The 20,700-nt window shown below is 38.4% G+C and overlaps 1 protein-coding gene across 1 annotated transcript in view; it reads right to left on the reverse strand.

The window, feature by feature from the left end:
• Window positions 1-20,700, reverse strand: part of PLEKHA5 (pleckstrin homology domain containing A5) — a 183,152-nt gene that overhangs the window by 4,679 nt on the left and 157,773 nt on the right. Inside the window, exons 16-27 of the mRNA XM_086610591.1 lie at window positions 17,522-17,584; window positions 16,295-16,375; window positions 16,011-16,160; window positions 14,523-14,624; window positions 13,318-13,429; window positions 13,015-13,061; window positions 11,926-12,114; window positions 11,266-11,383; window positions 6,031-6,146; window positions 4,653-4,862; window positions 1,755-1,913; window positions 309-436 (exon numbers count right to left, since the gene is read on the reverse strand). Of these exons, the coding sequence (XP_086466717.1) occupies window positions 309-436; window positions 1,755-1,913; window positions 4,653-4,862; window positions 6,031-6,146; window positions 11,266-11,383; window positions 11,926-12,114; window positions 13,015-13,061; window positions 13,318-13,429; window positions 14,523-14,624; window positions 16,011-16,160; window positions 16,295-16,375; window positions 17,522-17,584 (1,475 nt within the window). The remainder of the gene's footprint in view (window positions 1-308; window positions 437-1,754; window positions 1,914-4,652; window positions 4,863-6,030; window positions 6,147-11,265; window positions 11,384-11,925; window positions 12,115-13,014; window positions 13,062-13,317; window positions 13,430-14,522; window positions 14,625-16,010; window positions 16,161-16,294; window positions 16,376-17,521; window positions 17,585-20,700) is intronic.

Below are 20,700 nucleotides of genomic sequence, written 5' to 3' on the forward strand. Positions count from 1 at the left end.
TTGCTGTAGGACGCTACGGGAGAGTTATGACCCAAGGCAAGGACTCACTTAGGATCTGCAGTGCAATTCACAATAAAGTTATGAATCCTTTCAGAGGAATACCTGAGACACAATATACTTCTAATTCCGCAATACTCCAAAACAGTGAAGTTCCCTGGATGGAGCTTTTATAATAAACTGATACAAAACCATATAAATATACCTTATAAGTATTTATGACTGTATTTCATTAGTTGTTTGGTCCACTCAGCTAATAAATACAACGTGAAAGTTTAAAATAGTCTCTGAACATCTTGTTTTATTTTTACCTTATACCACCATCATGTGTTTCTTCCAATTTATTTTTCTTTTCCTTTTCTGCTTTCTCTTCATTACTCACTTCTTTTGAGTCAGATACAACATGTGCATCTGATAAAAGATCATCAGTTTTTGTCAGCTATAAAAAAAATTGACATCATGAAACAAAAAGCTGTAACATACCAAGTGGTAGATAAGAAATACAGCATCAGGAAACAGTTTTATTAACAGACAAATTTTGCCATCATGTATACTTAGTAACTCAGAATTACATAACTTAAGAAATTTTTATCAATACCATTCAGGTTAATAGAGCTATCCTGAAACTTATACCAGAGCCAATGGGCAGGGCTTGGCTTAATAACTTCCAGAACGTATCTGAGCATTTTGGATTGCAGCCTGCCTGTTTTTTCATGCTATCCCTCTCTTCACAGTGCCAACAACGACTCCAGCTACTGGAATATATTGGTGCTGAGCCTGAACACTGCTCTGAAAGGTCTGGTTAGATACAACCAATATAAGTGTATTACATAATTTTCCCTTAAAAGATCTGCACACTTAACAAAGCAACAGACTCTCAACACAAAGTGTTTTTAAAGAATAACAACAGATGTTAATTATTTGATTTTATATCATTCTCCATCAGACATATGTTTAAAAAAGCTAAATATAAAATAGGAAAACAAAAGGAAAAATGAGTGAGGAAAAGAAAAAGCAAAGGATGATTAATTAAAGAATATTGATATAAAAGAAGAAAAAAGATTCTACACAAGATTAAAAAAAAATAAATTATAAGCAGGATACAATTATGTAGAAACAACTCCAGTAATCTGTTCTTCACAGTCTGGTTTTGCTGAGCGTTGAGGGCACTTCAGTACCAGAAACACTAAGGTAACTCGCTGCCAAGCGAGTCTGGGACTATTTCACGACAGAAATCAATGTGGTGACCAAACAGCACAAACTACAGTTCCTGCCTACTTCCATGTATAAATCGTTGTGCCAGCTTTATTCTGCTTCTTATGAACTATTTGATGCACTAAAGGCAACCAAACAAAAAAGTCAGGTGTATTAAAGGATTGTCGGGTACTACAGTGGGATATCCTAAGCAATGGACAGACCAATGATTATTGTTCAAAGATGCATTAGTATCCATTTTGTTTCCAAAGAAATAGACTGTAATTTTGTGATTTTCCAATCAATCAAGGCAGTAACGGATAAAGTTAAGTAAAATGAATTTTAGGAAGACTATATACAAGAAAATTCAATATCTCAGCTATAGGCAGATCCGATACTATTTCACGCTTCTCTCCAGAGTATCTGTTATATCCAAAAAGTCACCTTAAACTTTCAAGCAAAAGGAACTGGCTCAATTTCCTATACTCTGCTGTCTGTGGCTCAGAGTATTTTTCTACTGCAAGACAGGCTGATGAACAGTTCAATAAAGGGCAGTTTAGTACCTCTTTAGCAAAGCCTGAATTGTGTTCTTGTTCTCCATCATGTTTTAGTTGCACTATTTCTTCTCCAGGACTTTCGTTATTTAGTTTCAAATTATTTTCTTTACTAGTGCTCTCTAATTCCTTCACGTTACCAGATGCAGTATCATCCTTTTTTCGATTCTGTGGAACAAAATTGATACATAGACGTACTCTTAAAAATGTTATCACAGCCTCAGTTCTGAGTCTTGCACTGTCCCCTGACTGTGATAAAAAACATACTTGAAAAAACCTTAAGCATACCACATTGCAATAAGGAAAATGGAAATTGGTAAGCACATAGAATTTTCTCATTTTTGTAGCTTTCAAAACAGTTCACCCTAATATTTTTTTCTCTGTAAGATTACTGTACTTTCTGCGCCATCCCTCTCCTTCCCTCAAATCTCCAGCGTTCCTACTAAGTCACATTTACCTCCTGAAATTCCATTAGCTCAGTCACACACAGGCTTAGCAGCATTCTTATTTGCATTCATAAGCACTGATTTTTTATTTTTAAAAATAGCTTTCTCTGGTTTTAAAAAAAAAGATGGATAAAAATCTGCTCTCAGTACAAAATTCACAGTGCACCTGTGTGCACTTTCTCCAGTTATCTTGGGTGTCTTCCAAGTCTATGCTGTTAACTGATTTAACAGAGGACAACATAGCATCTGACAATGGCAGAGGATATTACTTATTCCGTAAAAAAAATAATCCATTGCACAGAGAATAATTTGATGTAAAAATTTTGAGGAAGGATGGCAGAGGAGATCTGAGATTGTGAACTGTGAACGTTATGCTGGCAGAGTAGCAAACCGAAGTGAAGTGAGGTGCATGTAAGTCTTGTCAAACTAAGTACCAGGGCTGAGAAAAACAGGAGCCATGCAAGCAGTAAATCTAGTGGCTGAATTCCCGTGATTTAGCACAGGCACTCTGTTAAGAGGAAATTCCATGTAAGACAGTTCACAAATCAATCTCTTCCAACTGAAGTATGCATCCATATCATACACTTGTCCCAAACAATAACAATTGTGAAGCAACTTCCTTTCACATTTTGGTAATCACTTAAAAATGACACAGTAGGTTCTTTATAAAATCCTTTTTCTTCTCCAACTCTTAAATAAACAAACTCCAGTTAAAAAGACTTCCAGCAGCTAATGTCATTACACCATTTTTCTGTATAAAAATCAATAGGCATAGAAACTGTGCTTTTAAGAATAAGAGCTATTACTACAGTGTAATGCCTCATCCTGGGGCTTTTTGCCAAATAGCATTCTGAAAGAACTGAAGTTGAGATAGAAAAAGTGACTTTGTAGCCTGGACTACAAGTTAAATATTCAATTCAGACATGTTCTCTCTCATTCTATAAATTTCTTATCCACACAGCAATGATTTCACACCGAAGACCGAAGAACATGCTGACACGAACAAAAATTCTTTTGAGTTCTGTACAGCACGTAGTGCTGGTGCAGAGGATTTGGCCACTTCCCCCACTCTGCTCCCAGTGCACTGGCTGACCAGGTATGACACACAGATGACTGTAGTTCCCTCACCCTGAGGTATGAAATGATCCCATAGGAACGTGGGAGAGCTCAAGCACCTCTGTAAAAACTACAAAAGGAAACATCTGCAAAGCTTTGCTTTGCACGTCCTTTTCCTGGGAAAAGCAGTGTTAATCACAAAAATATTTGTAGGAGCTCCCATCATATACAGCATTCGTGATGTCATTCCAAATACAGATGCTCTAATGCAAAGGCAAAACTTGAATTCAGTGTCTTCTGGGGTCCAATATTGTGCAAGAAAAGTAACCTTTGCATAGCTCTGATGGCAGTTCAGTATTCTCAGAGAAAAAAAAAAAACAACCAACAAAGCTAAAACTTACTTGGAAATATGTGGCTCCTTAACAGTGCAATGCATTTAATCTGGTTTTGGAAAATCAGACGTTAAAATGCGTACAAAACATAAAAGAAGGCATTTCTGTGCCAGGGGAAAAGAAATAAATATAAAACCCAGTGTGGTCTGAGGAAAAAAGTATGCCAGAAGATTAAAAAAAAAAAAAACAGAGAAGATAACTTCATTCAGCTATTCAAAAAGAAAACTAATCCTTAGCATTTAGAAAGTAGTAGGCTCTCTAACATCCACTACTCTGAATCTATTCCATATTTTTGTCCTGAAGTAGTGTAGGGTTTGTGTTTGTCAGTTGGGTTTTGGGTTTGTTGTTGTTTGTTTGTTTGTTTTTTTCCCCCTTTTTTGATGTATATTCAGGATAGTGTTTCCTGGTTGATGACAAGCAGTTATATCTTCCTCCTCTCTCCCCACCCTTAACCATTTAATGAACTCGCTTTGCCTTAACTGTTTAAGAATGAGGGAAAACAAAAATGAAGGTTCTATTTCTATGTATTTATGGGCTCAAAAACCACAGCAAAAGAGCACCAGTTAAGAGCTATCACCATAAATATACATTCCTACCTAAAAACGTTACAGATGTTCGAATATATTACACGGCAGAAAAATCTTCATCATTTATACATCAACTGAATAATGATTCTCCCTGACACTGCTTTTAGTCACAAAGCTTGCAATTTCATGTTGTTTGCTAAATTTGACAAAAAAAACCCGTTATGAACCATCATAATGCATAATCAAGCATATGTAGATCTGAACTGCTTTTTTTCCAAAAAGACAAAGAAGTGACTTCCACTATCATCAGGTATAAGCATGATGACTGTCTTCTGCCTTTCGTGTGTGACAGAGAATTGTGACTGTTACTCTACAACAAGCAGTCTCAAACAGACACCTAGAGCATCATTTTGGAAAAAGAACAATTCTGTAACTCTTTTTTTTAAATCGGACACATCAAAAGTTTTTGAATAGCGCGGGACCCACCTGTGCCAGTTTGAATGGATTATCTCTGACAAACGACAGACTCTGTGAAGGAGACTGGTCTGAAACACCAATAATATTGAGTCCTTTTCTCTTCTCTCTAAGGCAAGCTTGTTGGTGTCTCTTTATTCTTTCCATCTGTTCCTCCACAGTCATTCGAGGCCGTGTGCTCTCTGCAAGACACAGCTGCTCCACTGCACTTCTTGGTCTTTCCTTAAATGGAAGAATATATATGTATATATTTGGTTCACAAAGCAAGATTCTAAACTGCTTAGCTTGTCAGAAAAGATCACCAAATGATCTACTGAAAAGCAGAAAAATAGTGGGCAAGTAAAGGTCTCCTATGTACGTGGAGAAAGTACAAGAACTAATTTTAATAAATGAACACCGAAATTCAAAATAAGAGGAAGGAAAAGTTTTCTTCTTCAAACAGTGACATTACCACCATCAATGATAAACATTAAGACAATGAATTGAAATTTAATGATCCAGGACATTTATAACAGTTGATCTAATAGTGATTTTTGCCTTTTTATTTCAAGAAAAACTACAGCTGGACATCATTTAATGGCAAGTGCAGGGTGAAACAAAGTGAATTTACCACCATTTCAAAAATCTGTAATTCTAAGCATTATATTATTCCCAAAATAACAACCATCACTTTACCTACCCTGGTCCTGAAATTCACTGATTTTCAGACAGATCTGTACTTTGTATGACAGAAAAAAAAAATACTTCGGGCTAATTAGCTGCATTCAGAGCATTGACAGTAACGGATTTCCCTTCTGAAAGGCGGTATTCTTTATCCAGTCAACATCCTCTGAGTTCCTCTCTCCTCTCTCATTCTTGCTACAACTTCTCCTTTTACTATGGCAAAAGTGTTCCTTCTTTTTGCATGAACTACATGTAAATGTCTGTCTTCAACCAGGAGACTACAGGACTCTAATCTGAAATTCCAGACTTTTTACCCACATACTGCTTATTGTATCCTCATTTTTTGGCTGCTTTAGATATTTTCCAAATCATCTTAATAACGAAATAAATAAAAGCCAGTATTTGCTATCCAAGGGCTGTTAAATTGCCCAGGAGCCAAACGCAAGTCCTTCAAAGTTTTAACCAAAGATGCTTCATGTCCTTTCAACTGAAGCCTGAACTGCCCAGTCTGAGTGTCTCGATGCAGTTTAACATACATGCCCTTTATAATTTTGTCATTCTTTCTACAGCTGTCTCCATTAAATTAGTATATCATATTTTTATAACAGTGAATCTTTTTGTAAAGAAAATGAAAAAGATAACTACAACTTTTGAAGCAACTACAGAAATTAGACTTGGAAATGAATACATCACTATCCATCAATGCTCAAAGGTTATTTGGAAGTACCGTTCTTAGATCTATTTTCTTATTCTTCCTTAAAGTGACATAGGATGCTATTGTTGAAGACTCTGGTGTTGGTGATTTGGTTCTGGGTGGTACAACTCCCACGGGAAAATGTGAACCTGTGAAATAGTAAAGGAATATACTAAGTGCCAAGCAAAACATTGCCAAAACAGTTTCTTGGTCTCTAGAAAATACATGTTGTCAGTCTTGAAAACTGTTCTTCAAAAGACAGCAAAGCTCTTAATGCCTAACTATGATGTCTGTTAAGGTACACAGGCAGATGACTTTCCCCAAGGGAAACTGCTGCGCATGGCACCAGAAATTCCTGGACATAAAAATATAAACATAAAAATTTTGTTTGTGAGAAACAGACACAAGTTAAATAGCACTGTGTGGAATGGCTAGATTCTAAAGACAGTTAAGGGGGAGTTATGTGAAAGATGGCCAAACTTCATGGACAATTGGATGTCAGTACTGGGAACTTTTCGTGGAATAGAGTTTGCAAGGTCAGCAGAGTGCCTAGGGAACCACATCAGCACGACTTCTTAAGGCCCAGCTTACCTAGATAATGGCATTGAAGACACAAAAGTCAGCAAAAGTGAGACCAACGAACAAAAAGTAATTATGGGTGCATTGCTTATTTGGGAGTAAATAAACGCTGCGAAGGGCCGGGGCAAGGTAGATGGGAAAGCACAGGCACGGAATAATGGAGAGCAGGGGGAATAAAAGGGACTAGGTTTGCATAAACAAGCCATTTGTCAGTAGGCTTGTCTGACCAAGCCCTGTGCCTTGGCATTGCGGTCTGTCCTCTCTTCTTACTGAACTTTATTCTCAAGTATCTTCCATGTGAGTATGCTTTCCCTTCTGTGTATGAGAGTGTGAGAGATGCTAGCTTGCCAGTAGGAGACAGTTACAGAGAGATCATTCATAGGTCTGGGGGACAAAGACAGAAAAGACTGCAGCTTGGCTACCAGGGGGATCGTAAGTCTGGACCTGCCACCAGGGAGAACATTTTGTCTGTGAGATGTTAATGAACTTAAGAGTAGATGGCAAGCAGAGTACAAGGTGTGGGGGCCAGCTATCTGAGAGACTTTAGGTCTAGGATTCAGATACTGGAGAGGCCAGAGGTACTGAGAGTCGACTGATGGAGATACCACAGGTCTGGCCAACTCTTGAAGGGACTCATTTGTGTGTGTGCACACGTGTGTGTTCATGTCTATACGTGTATGAGATCAGCTAGCAAGCTTGGAGCCTGGTTAGCCGGCGAGTGAGACCAGGATCATGCTGTTTGGGTTGTTTCACCTTCATGTGAGTCCTGGTCTTGTTTGTGAGTGTCATGGTTTGATGGGGGGGGGGAGGTCCAGGTGGCAGAAGCTGCCCATCAGACCGGACTCCCATCCCCCTCGGGGCTTGAGCCAATCCGCGCCTCTGCGAATTGCCCTATTTACGTCGGACAAAGGAACTGGAAAGGTGTGCCTTTGCCCAGGAGCAAGGAGAAGGGAGGGGGGCACGGCCCCCGCTCCCCGCCGGGCCGGCGGCCCAGGCCGGGCCGGTGCCCCCCCCGCCGAGGATGGCGGCAGCAGAGCCGCTTGGGGAACTCGGGGAGAGCCCCGTTCCCGGGGCGCCCACTGGGCCGAGTTCACCCAGAGAGGACTGAGATCTGAGAGAAACAGCCACACCAACACCAGGTCAGTGCAGATGGAACAGGAGGAGGTGTGCTCCGGTTGAGTCCCCCTTGCAAGCGGCCCCTTTGCAACCAGTCCTCGGTGGAGCAAGCAGAGACCCACTCGCAGCCCGTGGAACGATCCACGTCGAGGAGAAGAGATGCCAGGGCCTGAGCACGGTACGCATCTAGAGTCCGTGGGATGACCCCGCCGATGGGGAGGTGTTTTGTTAAAGGAGATGCCTGAGCCTGAGACTATTGTGAGTCAAGGGCACAGGTCGAGGCGCATTTGCGCATTTACGCATTCAAAGTCCGCATGGGAGGCACATTTACGCATTTGAAGTCTGTATGAAGATGCATTTAAGGTCGATATGATGACTCACGCCAGAGTGAGTGGCAACAACTCCTTAAAAGTCCGAGACTGTGGTAAAGCCCGCACTTGGGGCAATCCGATGGGGTAAGGATTGCATCCTGTGGGTAGGACTCACGTTTTCCTCGTGAGTAGGGGATCCACTGGAGCAAGGGACAATGGTGTAAGGACTCCTTCTCCTTTAAGAGAAGCGGCAGTAACAACATGGATGAACTGACCTGCACTCCCCAATTCCCTGCCCCCCTGCGCCGCTGGGGGGAGGTAGAGCCGGGAAGAAAAGGCAAAGGGCGGGGAGTGGTGTTGTTTTTAAGACCTGGCCTTGTTTTCTTGTTATCCTCTCAAGTAACCGTTTTTGTGTGCTTTTCTCTTTGTAGGTAGCTGTTAATAAACTGTTTTGCTTTAAGAAAACAGCCTCTTTTGCCCGGGACCGTGGTTGGTGGGTGCTCCTCTGTTCCTGTCTCGACCCTCAGCTCTTTTATTACATTTTTCTCCTCTCCATTTTACTGGAGTGGGAGAGCTGCGTGGGCTTTAGTTGCCGGATCGGCCTGACCCATGACAGTGAGCTGCCTGTCACAGCACTGCTCTCAAACGTGTTTCGTTATCTGTTGTGGGTGGCTGTGGCTGTGCTCGTGCACGGTGGGACCATGGCCTCAGCACGGCAGCTCGCTGTCCTTAGGGACAAGGAACCACAGCAGCCAGGCTCTGTCTGGCTGGTCCAGGTATCCACTACAGTCAGCCCCTCAGAACAATATCCACCACTAGTTTTTCTATTTAGAAAAGCCCTGCCAAAATGTACTTAAGCTGGTAGAAAACTGAAGTAAGTTAAAACTTACCAAAACAGACAGATATAATTAAAAAATACGTGCTTCATTTTTTGCTTCTTGATACATGCAGGAAAACAAACTATTAAAAATATTGTTTCCTCACTGATTTTGCTTAAAAATAGATATAATGCCTTCTTTGATAGCTAAATTATTTCTCCTTGTTTTTCCTGAAGTTGCACAGATTTCAGAGGATATACTGACTCAGTGAAGGCTCAACTCTTTCCTCAAATTGTTTGACAGGCTGGCAAAACAGTCTGCAAGTATTTGAATGCCAAGTCCATCATTTAAAACAACCACTATAAAGCAACAGTTTGAGTCCCCTTTAGATGTAAAAAGGATAAAACACAGCAGAAATGCATTTTCCTTTTGAGCCACCTTTATGTACCACTCAGGTCATAGAGACTCCTCTGCTTGCAGGCAGCTGGAAGAGTTACTTTACACAGTCCCACTAATGCTTCTCTTTGACTGTTTAGATTTGAAAACAGAGGGAAATGGCTGACAGAAGCAACCTGAGAAGTGTACAGTAATGTGCACAATGAACTAGAAAAACATTTTTTTTTTAAATTTCCTCTGAAATTTGCTAATATTTAGACAAACTCTCCATAGGAAACAACATCATTTAAGTATGACTTCTTAAAACAGCAAGGAAAAATTGCAGAGATAAGCTGCCTGTATTTCCTTTTCAGCTTATAAACTGTTAACAGAATGGCATAAAAATGTTTGTTGAAGCAGCATATAGTTGTACTGGCATATACACTATAAAAAACAAAAAACAGGAACAGTTAAATTTTTCCTACTGCATGGGGACTGTTATTGTAACTGAATACATAGAACAAAAAAGATCCATTAGAAAATTCACATGCTCAAAAACGTGGACCAGATGATGAAGCATAGCTATGATAAACCCACTTCACACTGTTGTTTAAGAAGATAAAAAGCCTCTTGCTGCTTATTATGACTGCAGCTATTCTCTCCCTCAACCCCAAATATTATTTATATTAGAAGAATTTGTATTATTGCTTTCCCTTACTGAGGGCTGTTTTTCTACAGATGAACATAGTAAAATTACTTCTGCCTTTACAGAAATCAAAAAGTATTAGTTTACTCTATATAATCAGCACAGGCTTTCTTATATTGTCTTGACAATTACTTTCCCTCTTGTAATAAATTACTATAAACAATCTGGAACCCCACAGATCAATAAAACCTAGGTATGTTGTCAGAAAGGCGACTTCCTCAATTTAGGTGGCTGAGGATTAGCAAGTCTTAGGCTAAACCTTGCACTTTTCACCACTAAGTTAAAATTTTGAGATTTAGTATCTATCTGAAGTGAACATTACACCTCAGCAAATACCATAGTGAATCTGAATGGACTAATTGTCTGGGAAGTGCAAGCTTAATTATATCACATATCACAGGGCTATTCACATTGCTTACACCCAAATTGTACGCTAACCTGAGTTTTAAAAATCTCTGTTCCTGTTCCGATGAAAATAATATCCTTACACGATTATAGTCTTGGTCAAATTCTGGTACTGCTGCACCAGCCTGCTATGTACATGCTTAGTCAAACTACCCTAACAGAAGGCAGTAATCTTGCTGGCACTGGAATCATCAACTGTTACGGTAAAAAAAAAAAGGATAAATTTAGTTACTTTTTCGAAAAGCTCTTAATATGATTTTTGGGAGGTGCTTAACCTGCTTTTCCTCAAGTCACCTTTAACAAACTATTCTGTGTGTTTTAACAAACAGAATTGAGAAGCACTCCCTGGTAAAAGACTCTACCAAGCAATTAGTAGCTTTTATGGAAGCTAGATGAAGAGAAGAATCTAAAGCATTTAGCAATTGCAAAGACCTTTATTGTCTGTACACTCCAAGGTCATGATCATTATTCCTATTATATCAGAGGACAGAAGGCAATTCAACAATTACAAGATTAAAAAAAAAGAAAAAGACATTGTTTCCCTGCCTTATGAGAGCTTGAAAGTTCTGTGGTGCTGCCTTTTTGGACGTTCCAGTGACATAACATTGGGAGCTTGATTCAAAAACTGAGTAATTGTTCAAGGGCAAGAACATAAAATGGGTAATTGTTCAAGGGAATGGTGTGTGGGGAATGTGAGTGATGTGATTAGACATGGTGTCAATAAGGATTTCAGGGTTGTTGGTGAGTGTAATGTTTGATTTTTCTGCGGTGTAATTGACTGAAATCTTTCTCGGCATATAATTAAATCATTATTTTATCGTAGAAGTTGTTTTATCAGATTAAGAAATGGACAGGATACAAAAATATGAAGGATGATATAGCTTCTAAAACATAGTTAAAGCTTTGTACTCCCTGTGAAAAAGGCAGAAGGTTGTAAACACCATGCCTGGAGACAAACCTTTAGCTGCAGATTCTGATTCTGAAATTTGTTCTGTTTTTTCTTCGCCATTAGACTCATCCACTTCTGCTACTGTAGTTAACTCCGGTTCGCTCTTATAGAGCCTATAATCAGGACCCTGAGGAATGACAAGGTATGAGGTAAATAAACAGGCATTTTGTACAAGCATTTACGTCTTAAGACTCAAAACAGTTAATTTTGTGATGACTCTGCTCTCACTTTGAGACAGTGTTTCATAGTTCAAGTGCTACTGCAGTAGTATTTCTTTGTAGTTAATTTGAATAACAGTTTGCAGACTTCGAGAAAAAAATTGCCTTGATTGTTTTTTTTTTTTTTTTAAAGCATCTTTAGGAAACAAATTTTTACAAGGCTTCAGTGAAAACTGATTCTGAGGCTAGAGTTTTTTGAGAACTTGGGAGCATAAGAATTTAGTTTTCTGATATTCACTCAGATAACAGGCATTTAAGTCTTAAGACATTTCATATATGCACAGAACATATGACAGGATAATGTGAAGAGCAAACAATGGAGCTCTAAATAAATCTAAGTAGCCAAAAGTAAAAACATAACATAAAAGTAGCCAGATGACAAAATAAAAATTGTGACTGTGCAAAGGAAGGAGGATGCTTCAAGAACAATGTGGCAGTTACAGCCACTTACACAGTAAGATCCATTTCTCTGATATCCTTGAACTTGATGAATCTTCTTTTCTTCTGGCAGGTGTACTGGGCCCCTGCTATAACAGAGCAAGGAGCTGCTATCACTGGGCAGAGGGGGGATTATGGGAGGATGCTCTGTAAAGTCATAGGACCGAGGGAGTGGAGGACGAGGTGGGACTACTTCCTCTTCCTAAAGATTGTAGAACAGTCACCTTATTTAGATGTGCGCACCTGTTACAATTATTTATAACTTAAAAAGAAAAATATATTACCATAGCTACACCAGCTATAGATATTGGAATTAAAGGGACAATGTCACACTAAAAAAAGAAAAAAAAAGGCCAAGACAGCTCTATCTTTTTTAATTTGTTTTTTTTTTCTTTTGTTTGCTTTTTATTTTATTACTACCACCTAGACTGAGACACTTCAATAGTTTCATTATTCATCTTATCAAAATTTTCAATTCTAACACCTGCACTTTTTATTGGACACCAGGTACGAGCTCTCTGAATCATCCTTTTAAAAATTAAATTCAATATCTTTAAAAAGGATTTGTATATAAATTAAACTTTTAGAAAGTTCTGTAAGCCAGATGTATGTTGCATAAACTTTAGACAACCATGACAATGTCCCTTTAAAACTGTAACTTCTAGCCAGATTTTCAGAGGAATTGAACATTTGGAAGCTCCCACAGTTCTTGTGGGTGCTCCGGCCATCTGAGAACCAGGCTCAATATGTGAATAGACATATAAAGCAATGTACTTCTTCCCATGAAAAGTGTGGTGGGTAGAAAACAAAGCCATAAATCAGGGTTTATATTTCTAGGGTAAGAGCCTAGGCAGAGGAAAAGGTGAGAAATGGAAAAGAGAAACATATCCGTGAGAATATAAAGACACAGAATGAATGAAAGTGTTAAAATTATTAGTGGAGATATCAGTCTTTAAAACTAAATCATATTGCAATAGTTTCACAGAAACATACTGAATACATACTATGGACATCCTTAAAACAATTACAATAATGCTGATTTTTGTCATAGGTATATTGGAAATTCAGTGATGCTAAAATAGTAAATATATTAAAACCATACCTCATTTTTATATTTAATAGCTGAAAATGTCCTCGATCCCATGATGCCTGTTTCAGAGGAGGCGGAAAGGCAGAGAAAGAAAGAGAAAAATTGTTTTCAATAAATAGCTTTTAAAATACGAACTCTAACCTGTTGCTATCAAACAAATACACAAAGCACCAACTTAAAACAGATGATTGCTTTCTTCTTTTCTCAGCAATCGTACCATTTTTTTAAAACATAGAAGAGCAACTATGGAGCTTATCCTTTCAAAATGCGTACGATCCAATCTCACTTCCTGTGAAATAAAACCAACCAGTTTACCTGCCTCTGAAGAGCTTCTCTGCTGTTTATGTTTACTTAAGCCCTCCATGACATCTTGAATTCTCCACAGTTCCTTCTGAATCTGAGCACGCTGTATCCCTGCTGACTCAGTCTGCCAGTGAACAAACAGCATATATAGGTGATAAATTAGAATACAAGTGGAAAAAAAAACCAGAAAACCTTTTTCTTTCCTTAGGCTACACTGCATATCCTTCCCTAATGAAGGAAAATAAAATGCAGCAATGACAGATGCTCTCCCATAAAAATGCAACATTCAAATATTGTCAGAAACAAAAAGTTTAAGTAGTTTCATAATATGTCAGTTAATTTGTGAGTTCAAACTCCGCTTAAGGACAGAATTGTATCTATTGTCTCCAAAGAAAATCCAAGCAACTCTGCACAGGAGACCTCCACACAGTGAAAGAAAAGGAGCCATCAGCTCCAGCCCTAAAAAGGTGGAGAGGAACACGGTGTTTGCATACTTGCATAGAAACCGTGGGCCTATTTGCATTCGTGCCCATGCATGCTTGGGACTGCGTAACACGCATTTCTCAGCTCTTGGGCTTCCTTGTGATCTCCCTTCCATCGCTGCATAGAAAATCAATCCCTGGAGCAAACAGCCTTTCACGCCGCCCAGCATGGACCACACCCATCCGCCTACTCCACACAATCCATGTGTGCACATCCCTGTGTGTGTGTGCAGCTGGCAGGAAGCTCTCCTTAGAAATTCTGAGCTTAATTCCAACTGTCCAGTCCTCCACAGCACAGCACAGCGAGCTAACACGATGCACGTCGGAACTCTTCACGTGTTAGACCTGAAGTGATGCTTAGAATATTTTTAATTATAATTTGTTTTGATAGAATGATTTCATTACATCTTAAAGCAGAAATGATTTAAACAGAAGGATTCAGTGAAGGTTTACTATAACTGTCACAGCAATTAAGGTCTGCAAAAACCGCCCCGTTTTGGCCACCATTTCTGGAACAGAAAGAGGAGACTTCGAGACACAGGAAAACCAGTGCTGGAGCTTCAGGGGAAAAAAAAAAAAAGCTGCAGACTTTCTCAGAACTTACAGACTTTTAATTTCTTTTTATACCTTTTAAGTTAATGCACCACATGTCCCCCTTGTTTTCATTGTGTAGTTTTTAAACAAAATCATGGAAAATGAAAGTGACTTAGGTGTACTTGAAGACTTATTCCTCACCTGAATTTCTCCAAGCCGATCGAGCTGCTCCTGCATATGGTTCCTTGTTACAGTTACATCATATTCCAATTTATCATATTCTCTCCAAGCTCTTTCCAGTTCCTAAGTATATAACAAAAGTAAAGAATTACAGGTGCACGTTCAACTGAAAAAAAAAAAGGATATTTATTTTTCTTTATTCAGTGGCATGAATCTTCAGGAAGTAATGCATAAATAGATATCAGCAGTAAATAAATATGTATTTTAGAGAATACAATGTTTATACAGTGCTTTGATTTTCTAATGATACTGAATGGAATTCAAACACAGCATTTTGCCTGTGCGCATACAAAAAAGATAGGCATGGGCTGAATCTTCAGAATATGTCTTTATAATCAGCAGGCATGTGGATTTTAAGCTGTCCTTCCACCGAGGCAGAAAACCCACGAAACCGAGTGCAAATTTGTCTCTTTTGTCACCTAGAACACATGTGTGCGAGTGCACAGCATGTGTGCACACACGATGTGTCACACAAGACAAACTAAGTCATCCAGCCCTGCCTGTAGGGTCACCACGCTGTCCCGGGGCGTGCGAACACACCGTTATGTCACACGGGTGAAACCACAAACATCGGAAGGAAGAAGGGGCAAAAAGAAAATCTTTGAGGACAGCTCTACCATCTCACTTTTTAAACCTACATCAAGATATGTACTCAATTTAGCAAAATCAAGAAGTTAATGAGGGAAAGCATATCTTGAGGATTTCCTTTCCCCGGATTTCCTTTTCCTTGTCCAACCAACTCCTTTTACAACACAGTCTAATGTTGAGACTAAACCCCAGATCTACTTCGTATCAATTTCACCATAGCAAACCACTGGAATTTGACACTGAAATACCTTTTGGAGACATATGTCAGTAGGCAAAAATGATTCTTTGCCTTGTCATTTCAGTGTAGAAACCATCATGTGGTGGAAAAGGACAGTAAACAGCAAAACCCTTCCTTTCCCTTTTTTTTTTCTTAAGTTTTTGAAAGCGTGTAACTTGAAAGATCTTTTAAATATAATGGCCCACTGTTAAGAAAGACCATGACAGTAAAATCCTTTCTTCTCATCTTGCAGCTGCTTTCGCTTAAAGTCAGTCACCTATCTGATCAAACATCTGATAAAGTTTGTGCTTGCTACTATTTTTACATCACATAAAATAAGTTATTTGCATTATTCTTCTGGAATCGATTTTTCATCTTACAAGGATGAAAATTACCACTCCAATTAAAGTCAGCATGCACTCGTTCCTGGCCAAAAAAAAAAAATAACACTCAAGAGAGACTACTTGATGAGTATAGTGAAAAGATCACTTTCCAGCTGTCTTTGACAAAAACACAAGCAAGGAAAAGACAACTGAGGTTTGCTGGAATATAATGAAAAATAATCCAAGACAAGCCAGTTAAGAACATGGAGATAATGGTTTAACACCTGATTGAGTTTCTGGTGGCAAGAACGTGCTACTTACTGCCGTGGCTCGCGACACTTCTCGGCAAGTGCTGAGCAGCCCGTTCTGCAAGTCATCTCTCTGCAGGACCACGCTCTGTATGGCTGCGGGATCAGCTGCGTTCATTTCTATCTCCTGACTCGCTGACAGCAAAGCTTGCTCAAGCGTGTACTGTTGTAATAAAAAGAATTATTTTTAATGTTCCGCATCATTGGGCTGATTTTCATTTTATTCCAGTTATCAATGCTCCGATAATAAGCATGTAAAATAACATCCACTTTAGGTAATAAATACGATTGTCCTACTTTCTCCTTGTGTAGCTGCTGAAGCTTCTCCTCCAGTGCCTGTACAACTTTATCTTGTTCACATAAACGGCTGAGCTTAGCCTAGTATATAACAGAAAATTATTTCAATTAGGATTTCATTTTTAACATCTTCGGTCATCAAAAGAGAACTTGATCAAATCATGACACGAATCTATATAAAATGTTAGTATCACAAAGTATGAATTCTAATATTATGAAGGCATCGGTCTTGCATTTTCAAATTAACCTTAAGAAACCCTCTTAAGATTCTACGAAATAAGTGTTATTATAACTTGAAATAGCATAGCTCAAAACATAATTTGTAATTCTACAGCTAAATCTTTACAACTTAATAATAGGTATTAAATACCATTTTAATTTACATATCCCTCATTATTATAAAGAATATTGCACACATTCACAGTCTTTCCCACGTCTTTTTTCAGGCGGCAGTTTTTAATAGTTACTAATACAATCCATAATCTGCTCTGTTTTAGCTCTGCTCAAGGCTCGGCTGTGACTGAAACTGTTCCACTCCAGCTCTGGTTTGAGCTGTTCAGCGCACTCCAACCAATTTGAAACAGCTTACTTTTCCATTTGAACAACCTTTTTGGGTCAGTTTGTGCTGCTCTGACTTTTTAACTCTAAGATAACACTGGAATCCTGCTTTTTCACTCTTAAAATAACATCCCTTAAATCAGTACGTCTACTCTGAGTTACATTGTGCAAGAATGACTAGATGTGCATATGCACATGTACACAGTATGACTATATGTGTGTATTTTTCACCACCAATTTTAAAACTGACTTTAAACACCAAGGCCCTTTTCTTTACCAACTAGCAACCCAATACTTTGAACAGTAACTGCCCATGCCAAATTTCGGTTTTGGAGTATTGGTCATGTTTTCTGAAAAATTACATCTCATACTTATAACTGAACTACAACTAGAGGTTTTTCCCTTCTAAACTAATTAATTTCTTTCTAGAAGTAATTCACCTTTGAACAGATATAATACTTGACATTTCAGCTTAAAATGTAATAGTTCCTGCAAGTTAGAAGCTTATTCCAAAAAGAGTCTTATGCCCCTCAGTTTCACAAAGCAATTTCTGTTAGTAATCACCTGTATGAAGTGTATTTCAAACCCAAAAGTCAAGGGGGAAATTATTATCAAAATAAAGAGACAAATACCAACATTTCCAAGGAAGAAGAGATACAAATGACTTACATCAATATCCAGCTCTTCAGTTCTATATTTGTATAGTGTACCCCTACATTCTTCTTGTGTTAACTATAAGGAAGAACAATATTGCCATAAAACAACTTAATTGGACTATGAAAATGAAACTACTGTTCAGCTTAAGAGTTTTACTACAGAAATCAGCATTTGCTTGGAAGTCAAACATACGATATTGAACAACATTTGTTTAGACAATAAATATTAATGAAGATAAGTAAATGGAATGTCAAGCAGACTTGTCAGTAGAAAGGTGCATTAACTTAACAGGCTACGCTTCCAACGCAAACCGGATTTTTAAAGATGTGCAACTAACTCAATCAAACATGGATTATGGAGGAAGATGAAACTGCCAGAGTACACCTCGACACAGTTATACATCAGTATGTATGTTTTCTTATGTGCATTCTAAATACAGGGACTTGTTCTACTTGGAATTGAGCAGTCTAGGCCCGCTAAGGCAAAGTGTATTCACAAGGACGATGTTCTGACGCGAATCTGAAATCAGAACAGAATGACCTAAGTATATAAAATATGCGTTGAATTTCTCACTACAGGCACATGCCCAGTGAGTGCTGCCAAATACCTTTCTGCCTGCTTTTTCGATATGGACTCCCTCCCCTCCAACAGAGTATTACCAGAAATGCCATGAATGGAAACCCTTCTATTTTTCTTTCAGACCTAGGGAAACTTGTCTCCTCACACCAGTCAGCGTGTAAGGTATCCTCAGACTATTTTCACACAGATCCTCACATTAAGTTCTTACCTCTTGCAGTCTCTAAACTGACCAGGAAAAAGATTTGAGAATATTTTACGGGAAAAAAGGTAGTTTCCCATTTTAGAATGCACTGTCACATACAGTAACTACTTACTGCCCTATACAGCAAGTACTGGCATAGCACTATCAACCTTCGTATTCCATTTAATTAAAAACACATGAGCATTGGGTCCCAACATAGATGCTTTCCTTTCATGTATCTGTCATAATTAGGTGACTTAATAGTGCAAGAAAGACTATAAAAACACAAGTCCATGTTAAAGGACACTTATAAATAAAAGGACTAGGGAAGAGTTAATCAGACAAGCATTCCGAACACACAATAAATCTTCAACACACTTAAGTGTTTCATTTCAAGACATTATGTCCACATACCTCATGCAAATGCACCTGGTGACAATTTAAAAGTATGTATAGTGTATTAAAACCACACAGTAACTTTCTTTGAAATGGACTTTTTATGAAAATGGGTGTTGGAATATGAAAAAAGCCACAGCACTTTTGCACCTCATGAATGTCACAAAAATTAAGATATCTATTTAAACTCCTACTTTTGTAGAGTTGTGGTTTTTAACTGTTGATTTTATCACAATGAGAGAAAAATGAGGAATGGAAATATTTAAAAAAACTCATAAACATGGCCAAATGTCTTTAATTTACAGAGAAAACCTAGTTATATTTCACAACAGAAAGATCTTACGAAAGAAAGATTATCCCTTATTAGAGAAATACATCTTCCCAAGACACTGCTCAGCATTTTATATAGCTTATCTGGAAAAATATAATGTTCTTTTTTCAAGTCAATATTTTTACACCTTTTTTAGTTTTTAAAAAAGAGAGACTTTTTTTTTGGCATTTGAATTATAGCTAAGCTTAAATAGCTTGCCAATTCAGCATCCTTATTCCTGCCTACCTCCTAGAAGAAATGTGTTTTAAGTAGTCAGAAAATGAAAACATATTTTCAAAGAATACTATACACGTGCTAATTCTTCTTACTAAAATCCTGTCATACTTTTAAAATTGCTGCCAACTTCTTGCTTTTGTCAGTGGCATTAGTTGCCTACAAGAGGCACTGCTTGAGAGCCACTTCATTTCAACATTTCTAGTGCAACATTTTACCTGGACTTAATGCAAAAACTCCAAAAATAGTATGAAATGCTTAATCCATCTCTGACAAAACAGCAGCTTCTCATTCTACAGCACATCTATAAATCAGCTTAAGGCAAAACGTGCAGAATGCCATCACATCGTACCGGAATTATGAGAGGAATTGCAGGAGACAAAATGCAATTACATGGGACAAGCAACGTTAACCTCATAACCCTGGAAAACGCATTATAAGTGCTCCAACGATCATCCCAACGTATTTTATGTCACGTCCAACAACCGCCTCTCTCACCAAATCGTTCCTACACATACTTTACCAGGGTGGTAATTTCAGAGAAAGAGTGCCACCTACTGAACCACGGACAGGACTTGCTGCTGACTTCCACGCTTCTCCTCGACATTCGTCTACTCAAACCCAAAAAAGTCCATTCCTCTGAGCACTGCCCAGCTCCCAAACGTTAAGGAGCAGCACCCTGAGTAACTGGGTGCACAGTCCTGCACAGTCCCACTGTACCATCGCCATCAAACGCCAGTACCAGATGCATCACAGAAGTGGATAAATCCACTGCGACGGACACAGTGTAAGATGTCCTTAGAGGGAAATTTCTTCCCAAAGAAACGCAGATCAGGCAAATCTCTCTCAAGAAATGAGGGGTTAAACCTATTTAAGCGTCAATATTAAGAACATTTACGTGACAGTACTATTTCATTACCTTATAAGCTATTTTCAGATTCTGCCAACTGGCAGGAAATTTCACACCCTGAGAGCACACTAAGCATCTCTGCAAGAGTACTGCACTTAGGAAATTAAGCCAGGACTGTCTAGGACATTTTGTGGAGAGCACAAGGTTAAAGTCACACTTCCAAGAGGCTTTTTTTTATTTTTTTTGTCTTATTTTTCTTTTTTTAAAGTGCTTCTTACTATCAGGAAGCAGGGTAAATGGGCATTTACCCCACAGTAAGCAAGATTCTCCTCTAGTTTTGCATAATGTGACAGGTAACATTTCAAAGACGAATTGGAAATACAAGATTTTTAGGTCAAATACAATCACCTTGTGTGTTCATAATACTTCTACCAACAAATCTCAAAATCTAACATGCATAACAGTTTAAATGTATGCAGCTATACTACTACTACTAATAGTAATAGTAATAGTAATAATAATGAATTTATGTCATAAACGGATCTCCCTTTCCTTACAGGAGCAAAAAAATCAAGGACTATTTTAACACGTTTTTAATGTGTTAAGAACAATTATCCAAGGAAAGCCCTGGATGTTAGCTT

The sequence above is a fragment of the Tauraco erythrolophus genome, chromosome 4 (assembly GCF_009769465.1).
Source record: "Tauraco erythrolophus isolate bTauEry1 chromosome 4, bTauEry1.pri, whole genome shotgun sequence".
Lineage (NCBI taxonomy): Eukaryota > Metazoa > Chordata > Aves > Musophagiformes > Musophagidae > Tauraco > Tauraco erythrolophus.